Source organism: Bacillus rossius, chromosome 1 (assembly GCF_032445375.1).
Source record: "Bacillus rossius redtenbacheri isolate Brsri chromosome 1, Brsri_v3, whole genome shotgun sequence".
NCBI classification, from domain to species: Eukaryota; Metazoa; Arthropoda; class Insecta; order Phasmatodea; family Bacillidae; genus Bacillus; species Bacillus rossius.
Window position 1 is genome coordinate 176,672,698 of NC_086330.1, and position 25,697 is coordinate 176,698,394.

At 35.7% G+C, this 25,697-nt stretch overlaps 1 protein-coding gene across 6 annotated transcripts in view; it reads right to left on the reverse strand.

Moving 5' to 3' along the window:
- LOC134527117 (uncharacterized) overlaps positions 1 to 25,697 on the reverse strand; it is a 124,851-nt gene that overhangs the window by 71,646 nt on the left and 27,508 nt on the right. For 5 of the 6 annotated variants that reach the window (XM_063359479.1, XM_063359483.1, XM_063359478.1 and 2 more), the window contains exon 2: positions 23,135 to 23,243. The exons of the other annotated variant lie outside the window; for it this stretch is intronic. In XM_063359479.1, coding sequence (XP_063215549.1) covers positions 23,135 to 23,243 — 109 coding nt within the window. The remainder of the gene's footprint in view (positions 1 to 23,134; positions 23,244 to 25,697) is intronic. 6 annotated transcript variants of the gene reach the window in all.

Sequence of the window (25,697 nt, forward strand, 5' to 3'; positions counted from 1 at the left end):
TCAAGATTGCGGATGAATAAGACGAATGTTACCGAAAATTGTCGACGAGGTCCAGATCATAAGCAACGAGCTGCGGAAACGCCCGTAATAATGGAATGTACAAAAATCAGCTCCCTAAGGTGGTTTGGGAGGGTGTTGCGGGGGAGATTAAGATAAAAATTCCCGTTTTTCAAGCACCTAAATGTCCAACAAACATTAAACTCACCAGGTATGTACTTTACTTTACATAGCCATCAACTCAAAACGAGGATTTCCGAAAACCAGCCTCCAAGTGTGATTTGGCCCAGGCAACGCCGTGTGTTTCAGCTAGTAAACATATATAAGTAAGCTTTAAATGTGAATGACCTCTTGAGGTTTTGGAGTAAAGGGAGTCAGTCGTTTGTTTACAATAAGAGCAGCGTAGGCCCTGTCTAGTCACAGCGCCCTGGTTACGAATGCGTGCGATCGGTCATCTGGTTCCGTAGCGCCGAGCGTGTGGGGCAAACGAACTGCCCTTTTTGCGCGGGGTTAGGAATTAGCAAATGGCATGTTGTGGCCTAGTTGTACCGCTTTTTGAAGTGAAAACTTCTTAGCCGCGTTGAGTGATTTTTGGTAGCGGCAAAACGAATGGGTTCGCGTCACCGACAAGCTAGTGACGTGTTGCGCCATACTGGCGACGCACAGAGGGCTGTGTACATGTATATGCATATATACAATAATACATTTTAATACTCGACTGTATCATGTGCGTGTTGGACACATTTTGGATGGGTAAAGTCTTGTGAGTTCGCGTCATCGACATGCTGTAGTAGCAGTAAGTAAGTTAAATTGACCACGTGAAAAGTTTAATTTATGTATACTGTGCATTGCTCAGTAAACACATGACCTATGTCTCACATCAGTTGTAAGTCTTAGCTAAGTAATGATTTTTTACGTAATTTTTACATACCACTGACATCTGTTGTAACTAAAATATGATGTAAGGATAAATTATATCATGCTGTCATAATACTGATATAATTCCAAAATTATTTCCTGTCGTACATTTGACGTAGAAATGGTATCATATTACACATTTACAAACAAAGTTTTAAGTTTTAACTTCTCTCGACAGTTTCCATGTCTGCCTATTTATTTGTTTCTCACCATCATCATCTTGTAACACCCAAAACATTGCGGAAATGATGTTTGACCTCGTCCGATGATAGTAATTACGAAATTGAATTTCCATCGTTAACACGTCACTTACAATACAGTCATTGTAAAAAATTTTCATAATGCAAATACTATTCTTAAGCCAAAGTTTTTGGCGTGTAACCAACATGGCGCAGATCATGAGCTGAAAAAAAAGGCTTCACCCAGTTACCACGTAATCATGCGGACATGGTCACCCCTGTCTTCGTGCATCGCGCTGATAAACTGTATTCACGCCATTTACTTGGTTCGGTTTATGGAAGAACTATGACCAACATCTCAACCAAGACGTACTGTAAGTTTAGTATTTTCCGTTTATACTTTTAAAAATAGAGCAGACAGTTCTTGCAAGATATTTTTTGAGCACGATTCAATGCAGACATACATTATTGAAAGGACGTGTATTATAAATTAATTTCTTGAATTATAAACGTTTGACTATTTAATAATCTGTAGACAATTGTATGCAGAACTGTATTATGGTAATAAAACAGCATTTTTCAAGCATTTCTGAAATCATCCGTGTCTTAGTAGTTGGTAATTAGTGGTTATCAGAGAACTGGACATTTACTTCAGAGCATTTTTGTTACCCGCCCATTCCCATGCAGTCATTAACAATATAATTTTTCTGATAATTTCCTGTAGCGTGGCCAGATTACTTTTTTTACCTTTAACTATAATGACATTGTAATCATTTTCGCATATACCTATATTGCATTATAATTACAGACTTATTTTGCCTATCTATCATGTCAGATGGTTTTGTGATAACACAAATCTTAAAAAAAATACTATAGAAATATTTTTGTGTTAAATTTTGAAAATTGTGATAATAAGTGGAGAATTTGTTTGTCCCGTTTTGAATCATATCTGAAATCTATTTAATCTATTCGCTGTTGATAATAGGTGATATAGCACTCCAACTGTCTGCAACAAAGATAAATAAGTTGTAAGGAAAATGATAAAATTATCAAAGGCAAAAGTAGGTACGTATAACTATCAGACTCGATTTCACTCTCGTGTAGCTAAACTTTCAGAAATGAAACTAGAAAGCATTACTAATGTTTTGTTTTCTGCTCGAAACTTCACTTGAAAGTAAAAATATACTGCTGCATATGCATATGCTTTTAAGTAAGTAATATCGCAAGTAACCAAAATATTTTTGATGTGACGATTTAAAGAAGCATAAATATATTAGTCTCTCTCGTGGACATCCCCTATCCTCAAACCAAATGTTATTAATGTGCTTGAGTAAAATCTGAAAGTTTTATCATAATGTCTTTGCATGCGAAGAGTAAACTGTTAATTTTTATGACACTCATTTGCTAATATTTATGAATTGTAAATAACTGCATTCTGTTTAATCTTAGGTAGCCACGAATTAAGAAAACTGCTGCTAAAAAGCACAAAAAATCTGTTTTCCTTGGAAAAGTGTCTTTATATATAGTGCATTACCATTAAGCTATAAACTATTGGAACCTGCACGTCTGACAGCCATTTTTTTCTATAACTACACAAAACTCAACTTAACCGTAGCCTGTATTAGACCTATTTCAACTGACAACATACTACATCATTAATGTTCAAATTTCAACATCTCATTGGATGAAAAAATCTCTTCAAAAGATTTTCAGTTTTCATTTTTTTTTCTCTAATTACATTCGTAGACAAGCTTACTTTTTTCCCCTTGGGTAGGGAATTAAGATTTCAGCCAAAATTTTTGATGAACTGTAACTGCTAACCAACTACGACCAATACTTGTTCGTGGAAGATGGAATCAGTAAAGTAGCATGGCATCAGAGACAAAGTCGGGTGCCCTGATGTAGTGTGTACAGACAAGATCATACGCAGATAAGCACCGGTAAAGAAATTTTTCAAAGATTTGAGCAAAAATCAGTAGGTACATCCATCTTGAGGTACATACCCCTGCTCTGTACATTTTTTTTTAACAGAACAGGAACATTGCAGATATTTTTACAGTGGTACCTTACATTTACATGAAAACAACTGCATCAATTCAAAATAGTATTCGCAGTTAGATTGGGTTCTGATTTTTACCCGGGAATTAATGCTTTGTGTTGTCCCAGTACCACCAGTAGTAAAAGTTGGGCATTTATGCTTTGAGTTGTCCAAGTACCTTTAGTAGTTCAAGATACATGTAAAAAAATAAATAGCTTTCCAGTATTAACTCCGCACATTAATAAGCACAGTAAAACGAAAAATGTACAATTATTTAATGTTCAATTATCCTTCCCATGGATTCAATAACTTGTGATTGAACGAAACATAAATAAAAATATAAAATTATGCGCCAATTTTTGTAAGTATAACCTACCCAGTAATGTCTCGTAAAATCTATTTCATACATGCTAAAATACCATAGCCATTTGTTTTACTCATTGCAATCTTTCTTGTAGTATTACAACTATTTCTTGGGAACTGTTTTCGAAAGGAATCTTTTGTAAAAAATACAGAAAATATTTTTCTGTCATGACATCAAATACCCGCTATGACAATAGCTTACGGTAAACACTTTTCTTGCGGCCCTGCCTGTTAGTGTCTTCAATTAGTTATATGCCTAACGTGCATGTGCCTAATATTCACTGTAGATGCTTTGTTATAGAAACTAGGTTTGTCTAACTGTACGAAATAAATGGTGGACTGTTTCATCAGTCATAATTTTAATTTTATAGTTTACTGTGTTGTTTTGGCCTGCTTAAACATTTTCCGATGTTTTTTTAAGATATTGTTATTAATAATTGGTTATTAAAATTATTCATTTCTCATTTGTCTCATTTTTACGTAGTTTATTCTGAGCAATGTGATTTCAGGTTATTCATCTTGTAATATTTTATCATTTGGCAAGCAAGAAACCAAAACAAATTTCTACTCAAGGAAATTACAGTCTTACAAAGACAACAGGTCTCGAAACAAAAATTTTCCTGGCTCCTCATCCCTTACATGTTACAGTTTTTTATATCATGTCAATGCGAACATCCTTTCTGTCATAGTATCCCACTGATCATTCTATTATAGTATCATCCTAAAGATACCTACGAGAAATCGTACCCCATAGTATTTCACTGATACATCTATCATATACCATCGTATCGGGCGTATATCTAATTGTATCCAATCATTTATTCTGTTAGCCAAATGGAGCCAGCTGAAGCCATATGTAACCAGTTGTAACTATATGTAGCCAATTGTAGCTATATTCGTAGCAAGTGGGAGCTATTAATAGCCGTTAGACCTGATAAACCTAAAATACAGATTCACCAAAATTAGTACATCTACAAATTGAGCAGTATAATATGATTGGTTACTCAATGCCACATGATTTTCGAACATTCTTGTAAAAAAAAGACCATCTTCCAATGTAGCTCAGTAGTATAGAAAAGTATTAGCTGGGACATGGCGCTGGCGCGTGGTGCTGGTGCCGACCGAGCTCTGACGTGACAACCATCTATGATGTCACGGCGGCCATTTTGGATGACCTTGACCTTGAACTTTGACCTTGAACTTGACCTTTGATATTCAAATTTGCTAAAACTTGCCCAAAATTACTCAAACTTTGTCAAAATTTCTCAAAATTAGCCAATAATCGACAAAATTTCTATTTATTTATTTTTTGAAAAAAATCCAGTAAAATCTCAAAAAATTCCACAATTCAAAAGTTAGGATTTCGGAAAACCTCAAAATACTTATTGCCTTAGAAAGAACCTAAATTCTTAAAAGAGGCTTAAGCATCCATGCCTAAAGCCTCTGATAAGCCTCTCACGTCATCTAGGATTATGACCGCTGTATTGGATTATAACGTCACCGTTCCAATTGCCGTAATTTTTATGTTATAAAATCGGGAAAAATTTTAAAATTTATAAAACTATAAATAATCGAACTTAATAATAAAATAAAATAGCAAATTATTAAAAAAAAAATGTGCAATTACGCCATGGAGATCGGTGTCCTCGGTACAAACCTGGTGATGTCAAAATTAAAAAAATAAATGACGACCGATCCTTCCTCCACGGAAGCCGCTGGCAGACTGACCTCCCACCACTTGTCAAGGTATATATCGTCAGCAAGTATAACGTCATGTCCGCCATCTTGGAAATCCTTATTTATTATCCGATTATAATGAAAAAGGTTTTAAAATTTATAAAATAAATAAATATTTCTTAATAAAAAAATCCTTAAAAAACCATTGCATGTTTTGATACGACCGACATCTTAAAAATCAGTACTTTCAATGATATAAATACCGAAAAAATTCTAAAACTTATTTTTAAAAATGCCTACTTCAAATGTTTAGTTATTTAAACGATTTCGGTCCTCGGTTCGATTTCCGGCGAGAGCAAACCAGTAATTAATTAATGTATTTAAAAAATTTCTCAATAAAAAGTTATACAATCGTCTCATGGCACACCCGACAATTTAAATTATGTCACCACTGAATCAATTATCGTTAAGGACGCCATCTTTGAAAATCTTTATTTATTATCCGATTTTAAATAGTTCAAATTTCATAAAAAATTAAAATATTAGAATACTGATTGATTATATCGATTTCCATCCTTGGTACGAAACCGGTAAAAAATAAAAAAACGACAGAACCTATCTCCAGGGAAGCCGCCTAGACTGACCTCTCACCACCAATAACAAGGCGTATATCGTCAACTGGTATAATGTCATGTACGCCATTTTGCCTTCGTCTGATAGAGTCCACCATCTTTTTTTCGTCTGCTAGAATGTGCTGATGCCATGTTAGTATGAACATATCTGTTCACCATACCTTTGACCTCGACTGTTGACATATAACTTTGACCTTGACCATAAATTTTGACCTTGACCTTGAAATTAAAACTTAAACTTGAAATTAGAACTTGACCTTGAAATTAGAACTTGACCTTAAACTTTGACATTGACCTTGAAATTTGACCTTGATCTTTCAATTTGACAATGACCTTGAAATTTAACCTTGGCCTTGAGATTTGACTCTGACCTTGAAAATTGGCCTTGACTTTCAAATTCTACGTTGACCTTGAAATTTGACTTTGACATTGACGACCATCTAGGATCCGACATTTTGTGTTCAGTACATGCTACCAGTAGCTACCACCTGCTAGAGGACATTGCCAACATATTGTTTTCGTCTGCTGGAGGACACCATCTGTGTGTGTACTCGTCTTATAGAGTGCATAACCATCATGCTAGTTTTATTCTAACCCGCTAGAGTGCAGTAATCATTTATTACTACTGAGGTGTCCCCATCTGGATATTTGGGCGCCATCTTGGAATCGTGTAATTATTTAGCTAGAGATTCTGGAAAAAATCCAAAATTCATCAAATAATTTACTCATTTAAGTAATGATTGATTCGAAACTTGGTTTGATCCCTGGGCGATACAAAAAAAATTATGTAAAAATACCTCAAAAATGACAGGTTCGAAAATAAAACACTACAAGTTCTTTCACAAAATACATTTTACTACATATCTTCTGTTGCAATACAGAAACACTATCGAAATTTAAAAATTTTTATAAGCATTTAGTTCCGCATCGGTGTGAAATGATTAATTGTAATCTCCAATCGGTTTATACTAGACAGAGACCAACCAGAAACTTTATTGACGTAGTCTTCCTCTTCTTGACAGAGTTTCTGGATACCGTGTTTAACAGTTTGCTTCACATCGTTAGAACTGTAAATTACTACAGCTGATGTCTTGAATGCACACTTCTTCACTTTGTCATCGAACGGAATTGGTTTGCCATAAACACAGTCCAGCCACAAGTTATATTTTAAGGGACCGTTTGTTGCTACGTCATCAGTAAGCTGATTTATAATATTCTGCCTGCCATAGCTCTAAAGCTCCAAAATTTCCAACAGGGTCCAAAAGCTCTAATAGTCCAACAGCTCAAATTCTCCAACAGCTCCAAAGCTCCAACAGCTCCGTAGCTCCATAGCTCCAAAGCTCCAAGGCTCCAAAGCTCCAAAGCTCCTAAAGCTCCAAAGCTCCAAAAGCTCAAAAGTTCCAACAGCTCCAAAGTACCAATTCTCCAACAGCTCCAACGCTCCAAAAAAAATAATTGATAAATAATTACAAAAAAATTTGTCAGCTTGTGAACTTCTCATTTGTAGTACAAGGATAGAGTTCTAGCACAAGCCAGAATTTTTTGTAATATTTGTATCAATTATTTTTTATTTTTTTATTTTATGTTAACTTTATTATTTTATAGGTTTTTTTTCCTGTGTTTTTTTTATATCGAAGAAAATGTGTGACGGTTTTCTCCGTGTGCTTCTGATTATTCTTGTCAATATTATGATGGTTTTTCTCCGTGTGCTCCTTATTATTTCTGAGAACTTATCTCTGTATGAAGGCTTGTTTTACTTAATGAGACATAAAAATTTATTCAAGGTTACATTTAATTACTGAATTTCTGCTAGTGAATCAGCACTTGCAATATTTTTATCAGATGGAATTTAAACAAAATAACAGAAAGGACGAACTTCCTTCTCCTTGGTGTGTAGCGAAGCCATCCTTCTTTTGCGATCGTTAGTGAGCATCCACGCATCCCACATAAAAGAATAATTATTATTTACCTGCAATCAGCCCGTTGCGTCATTTGTTTACAAGAATCGGGACCACTGACAACAGGCTATTTTGCATGAGATAAATTAACTCTCACCACTGAATGGTGCTATTGTAGTCAGTAAGAGCCACGTAGTCTCTTAGCCTCGTAACCTTGTGCCCTAAATGCCTCGTAGTCCTGTAACAATACAATCACGTAACCTTGTGTTCTGGAAGCTTAGTAGTCCTGTAGCCTCGCAGGCTCGTAACTTGTAGACGCGTAATCGCGTAGGTTCGTAACCTCATGGCTCGTAGTCGCGTAACCTAGTAGACTCGCAGTCTCGTAACCTTATGAGTCGTAGTCGCGTAGTCTTGATGTCTTGGAGCCTCGTAGACTTGTAGCTACGAAACAAAGTAGCCTTGTAACCTTATAACATAATGCTGCTGGAGTAGTTGGAGTCAAAGAGAAAATTCCGCTGTTGACAGATGCAGCAATTGGAGCCATTTAGACTTGTAGCTGCGTAGTCAAGTACTCATGTAGACGTGCAGTTCTGTAGTCCCATATATTCGTATACTTCTAGTCTTGTAGTCAAATAGCGCTAGGTTTAAGACTATTTGGAGTCAAATACTTTTGACGTCATTGATTTTTGGAGCCAAAGATTGTTGAAACAAATAAGGGATGGAGCCGAACGACTGTTGATTTCATAGATTAATGGAGCGAATGACTATTGGAGCCAATTACTTTTGGAACAAGAAACTGTTGGATTCATAGACTGTTGGATACATTATATCCTAATTTAACATTGGCTATCGCATCCTACCGACTTGAATGTACGTGATAATGCACGTCCTTTTCGTTAAATGCGCTTCCGTTTTGTAGAATTTCCGCCCAAATGTGTTTCTTTTTCATTAAATGCTTAATTGCGTAAACGTTGCGTAGTCATTGCGTGTAAACTGCGCAAATTGCGTGTACATTGCGTGTATTGTGCGTCAATTGCGTGAACATTGCGTGTTCCTTCCGTTTACGGTGTGTACTGTGTGTACTGTGTGTTCATTCCGTTTACTGTGTATACTGTGTGTTCATTCAGTTTACTGTGTGTACTGTGTGTTTATTCAGTTAAGTGTGTGTACTGTGCGTACTGTGTCTACATTGCGTACATTGCGTGTTGTAGCTTTGGAGCTTTGGAGCTGTTGGAGCATTGGAGCTTTGGAGCTGTTGGAGCTTTGGAGCTTTGGAGCTTTTGGGACTTTGAAGCTTAGGAGCATCTGGAGCTGTTGGAGATTTGGAACATTTGGTGCTGTTGGAGCATTGAAGCTTTTGGAGTATTTGGAGCTGTTGGAGAATTTGGACCTGTTGGAGCTGTTGGAGCATTTGGAACTGTTGGAGAATTGAAGATTTTGTAGCATTTGGAGCTGTTAGAGAATTTGGAGCTTTGGATCTGTAGCATTTGGAGCTTTGGAGCAGTTAGAGCATTTGGAGATTTGGAGCTGTTGGAGCAATTTGAGCTTTGGAGCTGTTGGAGCATTTGGAGCTTTGAAGCTGTTGGAGCATTTTGAGCTTTGGAGCTGTTGGAGCATTTGGAGCTTTGGAGCTGTTGGAGTTTTGGAGCTTTATAGCTGTTGGAGCTATGGGCTTTTGGAGCCAAAAGACTGTTGGAGTCATAGTCTGATGGAGCCAATGACTATTGAAACTTTGGAGCTGTTGGAGCTGTTGGAGCTTTAGAGCTTTGGAGCGATGTAGCTGTTGGAGCTTGGGAGCGTTTGAGCTGTTGGAGAATTGGAGCTTTAGAAATGTTGGATATTTGTAACTGTTGGAGCTATGAAGCTGTAGGAGCTTTGGAGATGTTGGAGCTTTTGAGATGTTGTAGCTTTCGAGATATTGTAGCATTGGAGCTTTGGGGCTATGGAGCTATTGGTGCTTTGGAGCTTTTGAGCTTTGGATCTTTGGAGCATTGGAGCTTTTGGAGAATTAGAGCTTTGGAGCTGTTGGAGCTTTGGAGATATTGTAGCTCTTGAGCTTTTGGAGCTATGGAACTATTGGTAATATGGGGCTTTGGAGCTTTGGAGAGTTGGAGCTGTTGGAGAATTGGAGCTTTGGAGCAGTTGGAGCTTTGAAACTGTTGGAGCTATGGACCTGTTGGAGCCTTGGAGCTGTTGTACTTTTGGAGCTTTTAGAGCTTTGGATCTTTGGAGCTATGGAGCTGTTGGAACTTCGGAGCTTTGGAGCTATGGAGCTGTTGAAGTATTTGGAGCCAAATACAATTTTTATTTTCCTTGGCGGTATCAGGTAGAATATTATAAATCAGTGTACTGATGAGGTAGCAACAAATGGTCAATTATTTTTTGGAGCGTTGGAGCTGTTGGAGAATTGGATTTTTGGAGCTGTTGGAGCTATGGAGCTGTTGGAACTTTTGAGCTTTTGGAGCTTTGGAGCTTTTTAAGCTTTGGAGCTTTGGAGCTTTGGAGCTATGGAGCTACGGAGCTGTTGGAGCTTTGGAGCTGTTGGAGAATTTGAGCTGTTGGACTATTAGAGCTTTTGGAGCTTTGGATCTTTGGAGCTATGGAGCTGTTGGAAATTTTGGAGCTTTAGAGCTATGGCAGGCAGAATATTATAAATCAGCTTACTAATGACGTAGCAACAAACGGTCCCTTAAAATATAACTTGTGGCTGGACTGTGTTTATGGCAAACCAATTCCGTTCGATGACAAAGTGAAGAAGTGTGCATTCAAGACATCAGCTGTAGTAATTTACAGTTCTAACGATGTGAAGCAAACTGTTAAACACGGTATCCAGAAACTGTGTCAAGAAGAGGAAGACTACGTCAATAAAGTTTCTGGTTGGTCTCTGTCTAGTATAAACCGATTGGAGATTACAATTGATCATTTTACACCGATGCGGAACTAAATGCTTATGAAATTGTTAAATTTCGATAGTGTTTCTGTATTGCAACAGAAGATATGTAATAAAATGTATTTTGTGAAAGAACTTGTAGTGTTTTATTTTCGAACCTGTCATTTTTGAGGTATTTTTACATAATTTTTTTTGTATCGCCCAGGGATCAAACCAAGTTTCGAATCAATCATTACTTAAATGAGTAAATTATTTGATGAATTTTGGATTTTTTCCAGAATCTCTAGCTAAATATTTACACGATTCCAAGATGGCGCCCAAATATCCATATGGGGACACCTCAGTAATAATAAATGATTACTGCACTCTAGCGGGTTAGAATAAAACTAGCATGATGGTAATGCACTCTATAAGACGAGTACGCACACAGATGGTGTCCTCCAGCAGACGAAAACAAGATGTTGGCAATGTCCTCTATCAGGTGGTAGCTACTGGTAGCATGTACTGAACACAAAATGTCGGATCCTAGATGGTCGTCAATGTCAAAGTCAAATTTCAAGGTCAACGTAGAATTTGAAAGTCAAGGCCAATTTTCAAGGTCAGAGTCAAATCTCAAGGTCAAGGTTAAATTTCAAGGTCATTGTCAAATTGAAAGATCAAGGTCAAATTTCAAGGTCAAGGTCAAGTTCTAATTTCAAGGTCAAGTTCTAATTTCAAGTTTAAGTTTTAATTTCAAGGTCAAGGTCAAAATTTATGGTCAATGTCAAAGTTATATGTCAACAGTCGAGGTCAAAGGTATGGTGAATAGATATGTTCATACTAACATGGCATCAGCACATTCTAGCAGACGAAAACAAGATGGTGGACTCTATCAGATGAAGGCAAAATGGCGTACATGACATTATACCAGCTGACGATATACACCTTGTTATTGGTGGTGAGAGGTCAGTCTAGGTGGCTTCCCTGGATATAGGTTCTGTCATTTTTTTATTTTTTACCGGTTTCGTACCAAGGATGGAAATCGATATAATCAATCAGTATTCTAATATTTTAATTTTTTGATGAATTTTGAACTATTTAAAATCGGATAATAAATAAAGATTTTCAAGATGGCGTCCTTAACGATAATTGATTCAGTGGTGACATAATTTAAATTGTCGGGTGTGCCATGAGACGATTGTATAACTTTTTATTGAGAAATTTTTTAAATACATTAATTAATTACTGGTTTGCTCTCGCCGGAAATCGAACCGAGGACCGAAATCGTTTAAATAACTAAACATTTGAAGTAGGAATTTTTAAAAATAAGTTTTAGAATTTTTTCGGTATTTATATCATTGAAAGTACTGATTTAAGATGTCGGTCGTATCAAAACATGCAATGGTTTTTTAAAGATTTTTTTATTTAGAAATATTTATTTATTTTATAATTTTAAACCTTTTTCATTAAAATCGGATTATAAATAAGGATTTTCAAGATGGCGGACATGACGTTATACTTGCTGACGATATATACCTTGACATAAGTGGTGGGAGATCGGTCTGCCAGCGGCTTCCGTGAAGGAAGGATCAGTCGTCATTTATTTATTTTATTTTTGACAGCACCGGGTTTGTACCGAGGGCACGGAGCTCCATGGCGTAATTGTACATTTATTTTTTTATTTATTATTTATTTAAATATTATTTTTTATTTAGATTATTTAATTTTTTATAAATTTAAAATTTTGTCCGCATTTTCTATTATAAAATTACGGAAATTGGAACGGTGATGTCATAATCCAATATGGCGGTCATAATCCTAGATGATGTGAGAGGCTTAGGAGAGGCTTTGGACATGGATGCTTAAGCCTCTTTTAGGAATTTGGGTTCTCTCTAAGGCAAAAAGTATTTTGAGGTTTTTTCGAAATCCTAATTTTTTAATTGTAGGATTTTTTGAGATATTTGTCGGGATATTAAAAAAAAATGGAAATTTTGGCGATGTTTGGCAAATTTTGATACATTTTGACAAAGTCTGAATAAATTTGGGCAAATTTGGGCAAATTTGAAGTTCAAAGGTCAAGGTCAAAGGTCAAAGGTCAAGGTCCAGGTCATAGTTAAGGTCAAGGTCATCCTAGATGGCCGCCGTGACGCCAGAGATGGTTGTGACGTCAGAGCTCGGTCGGCACCAGCACCACACTCCAGCGCCATGTCCCAGCTAATACTTTTCTATGCTACTTAGCTTTAAGTTTGTTTACCTCTGCTATTGAAAGAACGAGGATCAACCTGCTAATATACATATCCTTAAAGTTGGTGTTAGTGAATAAATTTGCTAGTGTAGACCTCGATGGCAGAGATCCTGATGACGGCGATGTCGACAACAGTTCAGATCAATGGTAACTGCATTAACATCGCCTACAGTAACGTCAATACAGGAGTCTTTAATAACTGAAATTTCCTTATAAGACAATACATCGATGATGCAGCACCATTAACCAGTTAGAGCTTAGTTAATATATTAATTTCTTCAAATGTATTCAATATATTTTTTTGTTGAAAAAATGGTTGGTAATCATACAAATGCAAGTAATATTTTTAATTATTTATTCCTTATCTCACAATCCTATGTCTCCTGTAGGATACATTAGTCTTTCAGCCACATAAGTCTCCTCTTTTTATCCAATTATAAAAATCATGAGTTTTGTTGCATTAGACATGAACGAAATAATTTGCAGCTGTCCCTCACTAACCATTTACAACAAATGGATACATAATAATTTCTGTCTATCAAACCATATTTTACAAGTACAAATATGCATTTGGTAACAAATTTAAAATAAATATACAAAATTCTCACAGAAAAAACTTTGTCACTACACTTGTCAGTCATAAATCATGGTAAAGTTTGAAGCAATTCCTGTTAGGCAGCACACAAAGAAAGACGTTACATGTTGAACAACATATTCTTGCTGTGTTGAACCCACAACCTGGAAGACATCTGTTTTTTTGTGAACATTTTGGGAACTCTGGCAAGTGAAGCATATGTTTCTTGCGAAGTGCATCTGGTGGATGAGGAACTCGAACTCTCGATCTCTTGGAGACAGAAGGAAGAAATTGAAAGTCTGGATCATCTTCATCAGTCGAACTTTCTTTTTCATTGAAATTGAGGAACTCTTCATACTTCATTCGGAAGCTGAGGCAGTCGAGTTTGTCTTTTTGGGGAGTTCCAAGAGCAACGTGGTGTCTTCGGTATTCTACCCATTCGGCACTGATTGCAAAGTCAAAAATGCATGATTATTCTGACAGTCCATTTCCTGGTCTTTGCTTTGATTCTGTAAAGGCTCATCAACCTGTCCATCATGTCCACACCTCCCATGTTCTTATTGTACTCACGAACAGAAAATGGACGATCAACTTGAATTTTTCTCTGCTCTTTCTTGCTCCAACATTGACACTTGTCGGTTGGCAACATTTCCTCTTTGTTGGACAAAATCACAACAGCCTTGTTGTCAAACCATTTGGTGACAGAAATCTGACCATCACTTCTGACACACTGATCCATTGCCCCTCTTCCTTCCTTCGCTAAAACTTTATCAGTCTTCAGTTTGGTGTTTTTGGGTATCTTAGATCGCTGCACAGTGCCTGTACCTGTACATCGTGCTTCAAAGTGCAGGAGGTCGAGCAGGTGCACAGAAGTAAAGAACCGGTCCATGTAAATAAAACTTCTGCGGGCAGATTCTTTACCAGTCTCATCACCGCCTTTCCTCCAACTCCAAGGCACTGAAGATTATCCTCTTCAACAATTGGATCTCCTCGTCCTTGATAAAAGAAGAAATCCAATAGCAGTCCATCAGGTACAGCAGCCAAAAAAAATCTTCATACCACATGGGTTTGGTTTTGATTTGATAACTTGCCTAGCAGGCATACGAACCCAAAATGGCACCATTTGTTCATCAACGGAGATATTTGTTGCCTTCGGGTTCAACAAACAGCCATTCAGTACCATTTGTACCAAAGGCTTAACTTTCCAAAAGTTTTCTTTCTTTTCATCATTAGGGATTTCATCATCGTCAACAAGTTTTAGATTGTTTCTGATGGTGAGGTATATGTCTCTACTCATTTTTTCAGCTATGCCAGTTACTCTGGTTTTTACTGCCCAGTACATTCGAATGCGTGGATAACCAAGATATGACATCAATACAGTTACTGCAAAGAATTTCTCCATTTCTTCTGGAGTACATTTCAATTCTCTACCAGTTTTTTTTTGAAAAATCGCCTGTTTGTGTGATCGCTGAGCAAAGAGAAGATATCATCTGGTAGGTATTTTCCCACATAGTCCTGGGGTGGCATATTTAATGCTTGGGTTTCTTCTGGTTCATAAGTTGGTGCTGGTGGAAGAGGATCAAAATTCTCCAATTTTTTCCAGTATACTCTTTCTCTTACTGATTCTGGATCCATGTAATTATTTTTGAATGGCTGTGTCTGCTTTTCTTCCTAATCCTCATCTTCCTCCTCTTCCTCTTCATCATGGCCAGCTTCACATTCACTTTCAGGTTCATAGTTATCATTATCGAGGTCGTCTTCGTCGGATAGCTCCATTTCACTGTCGTTTCCATTGAAGTCATAACCCATAAATTTATTGGAGTATGTTGATACTGAAACAAACATAATACATACATGTAGTGAAGGAAACTTAATATTTTTTTCAAAATGTAAAGGTTTTTGTTTTATTTAAGGCCAGTTAAATTGATTATTTAAGCCATGCACCAGGTAAAAACATTAATTCGAACAATACTGAATAAAAGTTGCAAAACAAAAAAAAATATGTTTATATTTTAGTATTTTGTACAAAGAGAAATGAATGTTTTTTGAGGTACGGGAATCACCGTGAATTTTTTGTACTAAATAAAACTTTATACACATTATTTCAAACAAGAAATTAGTTTTGCAATGATTTTTAAATGTTAAATCACAATAAAATTACAGAAAATGCTATGAAAACTTCACTGATCAAACTAGCAGAAAATAAAAGCCTATGCCCTAATGTCTCCTATAGGAGACATGCAACTCTTGAAGTCCATAAAATGGTAAATAAACTGAATTTGTTAAAATTATCAAAGGCATGTAGTCGAAATAAGTTTTAAGAAAGAAATACAGCTATCTAATAAAAAATAAACTTAAAAATAATTAGTGGGAAAACTAACTTACCAACACACCGTCGATTACTCCTGTTGGAACAGTTTTCAGCCATCTTGTTTACAGCTATACATAAAGAAAAGCCACAGAGAAATTTCATATAGGTAGTACCAGCGCTTGCCAACTGATGGAAACTATAAACAAGGCTGCCAACAGCATACAGGCCAAAAAATAAAATCGGAAAAATTCCTCTGTTTTATGACACCTATAGGTGACAACAGGTTCAAACATCTTCCGAGCATCGATGTCGTCACTGCAGAAAGTATTCTCAAAATACAGTTATTCTCATCGAAATAATAAGAACTAATATCCTATGAATCCACCTTGCATGAAGTTTAGCTTCAATAAATACATCAAGCAGTTTGCTAGAAATGAAAAGTTTAAAATACACTCTAAGACATTTAAAGGTCGTGCTATGTGTCAGAGAGTAAAGTAATCACCTCTCCAGCATTGCATCGATGCGCTTAAGAATACACCCAGAATTAGTGCAATAGCATCATCATACCATCTGGCTCGGAACTAAAAGGTTCACTGTCATCGACTATACATCCTTGCCGCTACTTTATGTGTTGTTTCCATTCATCCATTTTACTCGAAGATACGAGAAGAGCAAACGAAGAATAACTCTCGTATAACTTTCGCTGTGATAAGTCAGAGGTGCCCCCCCCCCCCAAACACTATGACTCACCCCCCCCCCAACCTAATTATGCGGCACCCCCCCCCCCCCCCTCCGAAATTTTTTATGCCATTTTCTCAATGATTTACTCAATGATTAGGGTATATAATATTATACTTTTTTAGTATAATATTTTGTCACATTTTGCATTAATTAAAACTGGTTTTCTAATAATAATTTTGGTCATATCAGGTAATATTTCCATCCTGAACCGACAGATGCCAAACTGCTTTTGTTGAGGAAAGTGCGGGGTTGCCAATTTGATTTACAAGATCCCTTTCAATTATCAAAGCACCAGAAACGTATTTTAACATTAGAAGCTATAAGTATGTAAATAATATATACATTTTTCTCGTCTTTGAAACACCCCCCCCCCCCTGAAATTTTAATGACGCAGTCTGCGTCGTTACCCCCCCTTGTGGGCACCCCTGGATAAGTGTCATCTGTGGTGTATTCACATTAATAATTTAGACTTCATGTGAAGAAATGTAAAGGTGAAGTTAGATTGCCTACTGTGAAACTACTTGCGACCATTTGAACTAATTTTGAATTGGAAATTCGCATGCGTACCAGTACTAGTAGCAAAACAGATCTACAGCTATCGCTCGCTTCATCGCTTTGTCTTTGGATTGAGCTAGGCGCATGACCGGTAAATTACATGGGTTCTACTTGGCGAAATCTGCATTTGGTGGGATTTTGAATGACCGTTATTATTTATATACCTTTATTGTGTCAGAAGACATATGCACTTCCCTTGGTGATATTAAGCAGAACATAATAAATTATCTTACGCTTGAAGTAGCAACACAAGTAGCTTTTAAATACTCGTATAACTTATGACTGGACTGTGTATAGGGTAAACTGAAGCCATTAGAGGACCAAATGAAGAATTGTTCTTTCAAGAAATTAAAATCCCATTTACTATTTCAAATAAGAAGACCAGTGTGTAAAACATAGACTTGAGAATCTCTGTCTGTAAGAAAACTACTACTTGGGAAACATTTCTGGCAGAATGCTGACAAGTGAACCAGCTGGAGCCGAGACTTAGTTATTTTTTAGCAGAAGAAGGAGTAGATTTGACTGCTGAATTTTGCATATATAAATGTAGCAGTGTAGAATTTACATACCACACATTTTTTTTTTTTAAGTTTGAGTAGTATTTTTATTATGGTATGTTTAACCACTCCTATATTTAACCTATGGCCTTGACTTAATGGCAAAAGCGGAAATTCATTAATTGAAGGGATATTTAATTAAAAGCAATGAAAGTAAAGAATAATATTTTTTATCACATACGATCGAATCAAATTTGATAAATTTTGGTTTTTAGTTTTTGGGGATTTTTATATATTTTTAGGGCGATATTAATAAATTTTCAGGTAGTGGTCAACAAGGATGTAAGATGGTGGTCTCCCAGGTGTCTAAATATTTTAGGATTGACACTTGTGCGCTCTAGCGGATATCAGCAAAGAAGGATGACGATAGACACTAGAATACTCCAGCAGAGAAATGCGAATCTTAAATGGTGGCCAACATGTCTGACGGGTTTTCACGTTGTCAGGAGTAATACACCACTTGGTAGTAGTGGTTTCGTTGGTCAATATTATGGAGGAAGTAGGCTATACTTGTGAATTATTTTATTAGAATTTCTGTTGGCGGGTTTTAACTGGGTACTGTAAGCTCGATGACATAATATATGTTTTTATTATTAAGTGTATTTTATTTGAAATTTAAAAAAAATTAAATTAATATTTTACTAATTTTACCTCAGTGTGTTCGAATTAGGACTCTGAAGTTTGTGATGTAAGAAAAGCTGTTGTTATTATTTTTTTAACTTTCATTTATTTAAGTTGAGAACATAATTTAGGTATAATATTTCACTTCAGTTGTCATTATTCACTCGAGGTTGAAGGTCAGAATCCAAACCGAGTGGCTTGATTTTTTATTTAGGTTTTTTTGGGTAATTTAAGCCCATTTGTGGGAATTTTATATGAAAAAGAAAATTTTGTGTAATTTTGAGCCATTGGCTCGCACCTCGCACTTCAGCCTGAGGCCTTTCATGGACTTGCCTTTCACAAACTACTTATTGGAAATAATATTGAAAATATTATAACTAACAATGGTTTCAGATATGTAGCAGCGCTATCAAAAACTTCCTGGCAAAATGTCATTGGTGCTTCTGGGAAACTACTTAAATGAGCGAGATAAAATGTATTCTATACATATGTCCTATTATTATTCTTTCTGTTCGCAAATATGATTTCTAATTCATACAAGTCTCTTAAAGTTTACAAAATAATGTTACGAACGTGAGCAAGGCCGCGACACGTGCAGGTGCACAGCTGGCTGACATCATGTGGCCGCCGCAACATGAGTCACGTCGCGCGCGTCTGTAGATTACAAGGGTCGCCGCTTTCCCCCCTCCTTCCCAACGCTCACCGCGCGGCGCCGATAACCTGACACTTGACACCTGACAGCTGGGGAGTTCCGCAAGCCACCTGGTAGCTGCCGACGTGTGTCTAGAGATTTCTCGCGTCGGGTTGGCGCGGAATGACGCGACTAGCCACAGCCACGCTCGAGAATTCTAGAAGGGTGTCTGGGCATATATATGCCTGGGACGCTGGCCTCCGAGTTCAGTTCAGTCGGGAGTTTTCCCGCGACGGTGATCCGCGAGGGGTGCTGCGGCGAGAGTTGCGCCCGAGGTGCCGCCCAGCGAGGTGTGCGGTGTGTAAAAACGAGTGACTGGGGAAGCAACATTTTTAAGTGCAATTGATTATTTGGTATTTTAAGATTACTTGTTAATGAAGTAAATTGTGGCAATAAATAAAAATGTGTGGTAGTAAAACCTTTAATTGGGCTATCCTTTACGAACCCGGTAGTTTTTCCCACACAACGATTTATAATTTTCATTGTAATAAATCGTAAAAATATTAATTTAATTAATAAATATAACTTTTAATGTTGTATTGTAATTATATTTTTATATTATACTATTTTTATTTGATATTAGTTTATTTTTATTTTCATGTTACATATTGTTGCTGTACTGAATGTCGGTTGCGTCTCAAAGCGTATTCATACACTGAGACTTGTATCGTGTTATTATTCAGGGTTTACATCACAAGTAAATAAAACTGCTGACACAAATTTAGAACTTAATTTAAAATGTATGATATAGCAATCAAAGAAAAAACGCAAAAAAAATTACATCACAATATTTTTTTCTCTTGAGTGCTGCTAACTGGCTACATGTCTTAAAATTTGGGAACAATTTCCAAAATTCTTTAGCCATTTATTCCTCTGAATGTGGGATTTTCCAAAATTATGAAAACACATATTTACAACAGAATACAAATAATCCAATAACTAAAAATGTAACACTAGATATGCACGTACTAGAAAAAAATTAACATGTTTAGAAAATAAACAAACATGGTTACCATTGCAGCCAAATATTGGTCGCACGGAATAACGTAAACGGAAGAGCTCAGCATTGCCGGGCTAATCCGTACGGGTTCGTCTCTATCTGCATGCTACTGTAGAAACTCTGTTTTGTGAGATCCGTCTCCGTTTACATGTTTCGTCTCCGTTTCTGTGCCATTGTAGAACGGACCTTAGATTCGGAAGCTGTTGAAATTACACACATCCTTCACTTCTTGCTGTTTGCGGGGCTCACAATTTCATTAAATAGTTTCAGTTCATTCACAGTTTCTCCCTTAGGTAAGAGACATTTACTTACTATATTATTCGAAACAGAGTTTGATTCGCCGCTGAAATGAACAGCTTATCTACAATTAACGCAAAATTAGTCTCCGTTCATCTGGCATTGAAACCATTCCATACGAAGCCCTCTACATAATACGCAGCTAATACTTGTGAAATGATTTATTATCATGTGTTTCCAGCAGCTCGTATTATGCTACATGACCTAAAATCATTTTCAAGGGTAAATGCACACGTCGAACTGGTGAACAGAAGCGTGTCTACACGTGTTCATAACAATAACGTGTTTAACTGAGTTGTGGCTACTCCGCAGTTGTTGAGATAACTGGGTTATACCCAAAACTAAAGCTACACAGGCTGAGTTAAAAAGAAAAATAATTTTCCACAAAAATCTTTAATTTAGAAGAAACAATTAGGCCTATCTAAGATGTCAATTGATAAAAATGAGCTTTAAGTATTTTCTTGCTACAATTATAGATATCAGAACACAACGGCAATTTCATATTTCTTTGAAGGGACTATACTCTTTAGAGCATTATATTATCTATATATTTAATAAGGTAAAAAAATTAAAAATTTTAATTTTATGACGTATATAGTGAAGTCATTTAAGTGCTAATTTAAAGTTCACGGTTGAGATTATTTATAGGTTAAACTTAAGCTAGTTAAGTGTCTAAGATTATCCACCATATTCTTCCGTTTAATATTTATACTTGTGCATAAATAGTATGTGCTCATAAGAATAATAAAATTAGTAATGTTTATATTTAGTAAGTGGTGCCTTTCCAGGAACGTGTGGTCTACTTAAGCCCTATTCAACACTTCTCTTTAGAATAGTTAATTAGATGAATACAAAGATATTCATTTAAATTTAAATTAAAGAAAGTTTGTACAAATAACCATAGAACAATGTTATCACAGGGCTGAAAATACGCCAAGCGTATGAAATACAGTATTATTTTTTTCATTCCGATGAGTTATAAATGGCGCATTAAGGATTGGTTAATTTTATATATTAAAGCTTAAGATAGCAAATTTTATGGTAATGGCTCTGTAAATGACACTGAGCACGCAATATTTATTTAGGTAATCACATGCGAGTGGAAAATAAAATATTTTTAGAACCATCTCTAATCTCAGAGAAAAATACTCTAAGAATAGCATACTATAGAAAATATTAATTCAGAGTCAAACAATAAAAAAGTAAAAAAAGTCGATTTTATTGGTGTCAGATGTGTAATTTCTTAAGTTTCTATTTATTTAGTACTCCATAAATACATTCAAACAGTAAATTTAGTGAAATGTGCATAATTAATTAGTTATGTTAATATTGTAACTTATCTTCAGTTCTCATCCCAACCTTAAAATCCACTGTAATTTTACTTTCAATAATGCATTATTATCAATAGTTTTATTTATATTTTCATATTATTTTACGTAAGTACATATTGTTGTTGTGCTAGACGTCGGTTGCGTTTCAAAGTGTGTTCATACTCAGACTTGTATAGTGTTATTATTCAGGGATTACATTATACGTAGATAAAACTGCTAGCTGTCACAAATGTAGAACCTGAATGATCAAGTATGTTATTTTAAATAAAGAAAAAATGCAAAACAAACTTTTTGTTATACTGTAAATACTGTAAATACTGGAAAATACGGAAATACCTATCGATGTTTCCTGTGGTACTTTATTTATGTTTTCTAAACATATAACCAAAATTAGTTCTCATAGTAACAAATATAACAATATAATAACGTAATATTTTTAAAATGTTTAAATAAACATTATAAAACATTCTTAAAATAATACTAAGGCAAATGTAACTAAAACGTACAAATTTTAAGGTCGAACTAAATTTTTACTTTCAAATGATCATCGTTAGAGTAGGCTATCCATTAAGGTAATGGTAAAAAATGTTTCACCGATACGTGAATAACATTTATTAATATATATAATAAATCAAAATTATTTATAAATGTAATGGACAGGTAAAGGGGTTAAGTGTGTACAGAAGGAATCTTAATTACTTTTTGAAATGCTTAGTACTGTTCAGTACCATGCAACTCAATGTCTATTTTGCTCTCTTCTACAATAGGTATAACATTTGCTGAAATAAAATAAAATTACCAAGTAATAACATATAATTTAATGGTTGATCATTAATCCGATTGTCGTGCAACATATTTTATTTAATTATATTTATGGAGAGAACGCATGGTGTAGAAAAAACAAACCACGAATGATTGATGAAAATGTAAACAATCAAATCTATCAGCTATTTTAATCAGTTATTTTATTTATCAAATGATCGTTAAAGTCAGGCCAATAATAAAGTCACATAATTTGTTTCACCATCGTCATCAGTTATCAGTTTCACCACCCTCTGGAAATTCATAAATGATTTTAGTGCAAAAACTGACACTTAAAGAATTTTTTTTTTACGTGGAAAACTTCCGAAAACGAAATTCAAATGAGAAGCAATTTTTTTTAGGGAAGGCCTTAACAAAACATTTAGTATCTATAAATTGAGTATTTGTCCTAGTCTATGTGCCTATATCACGAATATAAACTGTCAGGCTAAAAACATAGGTAACTATTTTTCAGCAATAAACTGCTATGATGACCTCAAAGCTTACATAGTAGGACTTTTTATTTAAAGACATTCATAAAAATTTGAAAAATTTTTCTCAAGATCTAGCTTTTATTATAATGTTGGATGAATAAATTTAATGTAGTTATTATTGTATGAGATTTTTTTTAAGTGCTGCGTATATTTCACTTAATAGGTTTTCAATGTGATGGTTCATTTCAAATGTTATCGCCAGAAATATTCTAGACTTTATTTCTACTTGTAAAATGTAAGGCAAGTTTTCATACTAAAGAACACAATTACTTTCAGCATATTTTATAAAAAAAAAAATTCACGTTCCACGTATAGGCTACTTCAAAAACTTGTATGAGTACTCACTGTAAAAGTAGAAAATATAAAATGTGTTGTCAATTTGGAACCACTTAAAGCAGTTGTTGTAGTTCACGATGATAAAGACCGAGAAAGCGATGCCTATCAAGCTTTGCACCTGGAATTCAAATACAAAACATAAATACAGGTTTGTGCGACAATACGCCAACCAAACACACATAAGTCTGGAATTCAACACCTAAGTTTCACTAACCCCCGATCAGTCCCGAACATAATTTGAAGTTCGCCGCTTGCTTCTGTAAATTCAGTATCGGAATTTGAAAAATAATCTTTGATTTTAGTTACGTTCACCTATAAGTGCGGAAACCTACCCTATACCTACTCTACCCTAAAAAATATATATTTGACAAGAATTGTATTTATGTAACATACCTAACCCAAAATAACATTTACTTTAGTAAAAACACAATATAATAACTGAAAGACGCACGAACGTGGATTATTCGGACGTCTGACTTGGGGTTAGTGAATAGTAAGGTTTACATATTTTACAACATATAACTTTGTGTATTGGAAGAGTTTAAATGTAATTATCTGCGCTGAAAACCTAATTCAGTGACAGCTATAGTGTTTTTGAGTATTAGTTTTAGAGAAGTGCATAGTACCCACTGAAATTAGATCTATGTTCTGTTAGTAAATGTATAAATATACCACCACTGTTTTATTTCAAAAAAGTACTTCATTGTACCATTTTTGTAACTTTAATTTACTTCTATAACCTGTTCCCTAAAACGTTTATAAACCTTAAGTGATCTAAATAAAAAAGGCTTTGAAAAATACTTTTAGGGTTTTTGAGACTGAAAGCAGTTCTGTAGTATCAGAGTGAAATTTAAGTTGAAGTTTAAAATTTATAGCGCCAAACATTAATTCACAAAACACGTCTTAAAAAGTAAAGGCAATAACTGTACCGAATGTCCAAGAAACGATAAACAATCCTAAATCATTAATGCATAAAAGTATGTACGAATTTACGTACTTACTCTAGTTGTCTCACTAGACACTTAAAAATAAGTTGCAATTAGATGAGGTAATGTTTTTAATCAGCCACGGTATATCAAATTGCAAGACAAAATTAGGTATTCCAAGCAACAAACTGAAAGTTATGAGGTTAAGGGTGATGGAATTTTAAAGTAGACACATTAAAATAGAGGCAGACAAACTCCAAACAAGCCAGGAAAACCGAGGAAGCAATGGTCCTGGCCAATTGTAAAGAACTATCCCAGAATTTTTCTAAGTGTTTTCGAGAAACCATTCAAAAACTGACAACAGGATGGATAAACTGGGATTCGAACAAAGGTTCCACTTAATGTAAGGCCAACTTTTTACCATAGAGCCACTTCGCTCAGTGGCAATACACCACCAGTGTAACATATAAAGCTTCAGCACGTCCCGCTAATAGTAACACTTTTTCTTTAACAAATGAGCACAACCTAAATTAAATTAAGTTAAATTATGTTCAATTATATTTTTATCGAGTTGAGAAGTCTACATCCTGACACCTTATTAAAAGTGTAATTTATGCGCTTACGAATTTATTAAATAACTGGCGAAAATTTTTCCTTGCAGCATCATTCGGGGAGTCTAGCAGGACGTACAAAGAATTGCTTTACGTCGTGCACTGGGAAGTTAAAGTGACGGGTATTCCAAGATTGTCGTGGATTTTGAACTGCTTGAATACCTCCACAACGAGCTGATATATATGTAGAGCCAATATTTTGTACTTCTTTGTTTGGGGAGTAAGCCGATTCTGGGACAGTGTAAACATTGCTGACGCAATGATGGCAGCCCCCAACAGTCGCCGTCTGCTAAAGGCCGCCATCTTGTTGACATCCGCCATCTTAGTTACATCTTTCACTCCCAGATCGCGTCACTGTCGATGTTGACGTAATGAGGACAACCAGACGTCGTCTGCTAGAGGCCACCATATAGTTGACGTCTGCCATCTTAGTTCTACCTTTCGCTCCCAGAGAATGCCACCATCTCTCCGAAAGCAGGAATAGTGCACAAAAAAGCCAGGCAGCGGCTGGGATTTGATCCCGGGGACGTGAGCACATGGAGGTTAGCCACGAGACCACGAGACCAATTGAGGGGTAGAGAAAGAAATAAAGAATATAAGCTACAGTACTAGCTACCCCCTGAGTATAGTACTACCTATGTCTAAATTCCAAAATCTCACTCAGAGTATAGTACTAGCTATGTTTAAATGCCAAAAAATAATAACACGTTATGCTCCGAAAGAACACCACAGAGTACTTGTTATGTTTAAAATAAATACCGTCATACTGCAATGTTTGAATACAGCTCTCAGGGAGCGCTGACATTTAATGTCCACACATGCCACCAGAGTGCACCGCCATCTTTAATGCCAACAATTATCACCAGAGCGCTCCACAGGAGGGAGCGCCACAGAACGTGCCATCTAGGTCTCGTCTTCTGAGACTCCACGCACACAGTGCGCAACAATAATCCCCCACATTATATTTTATAGTAAGAAAAATATATAGTACTTGTTCATAAAAATAGCATAGCCATGTCTTTAATATGTAAAAGG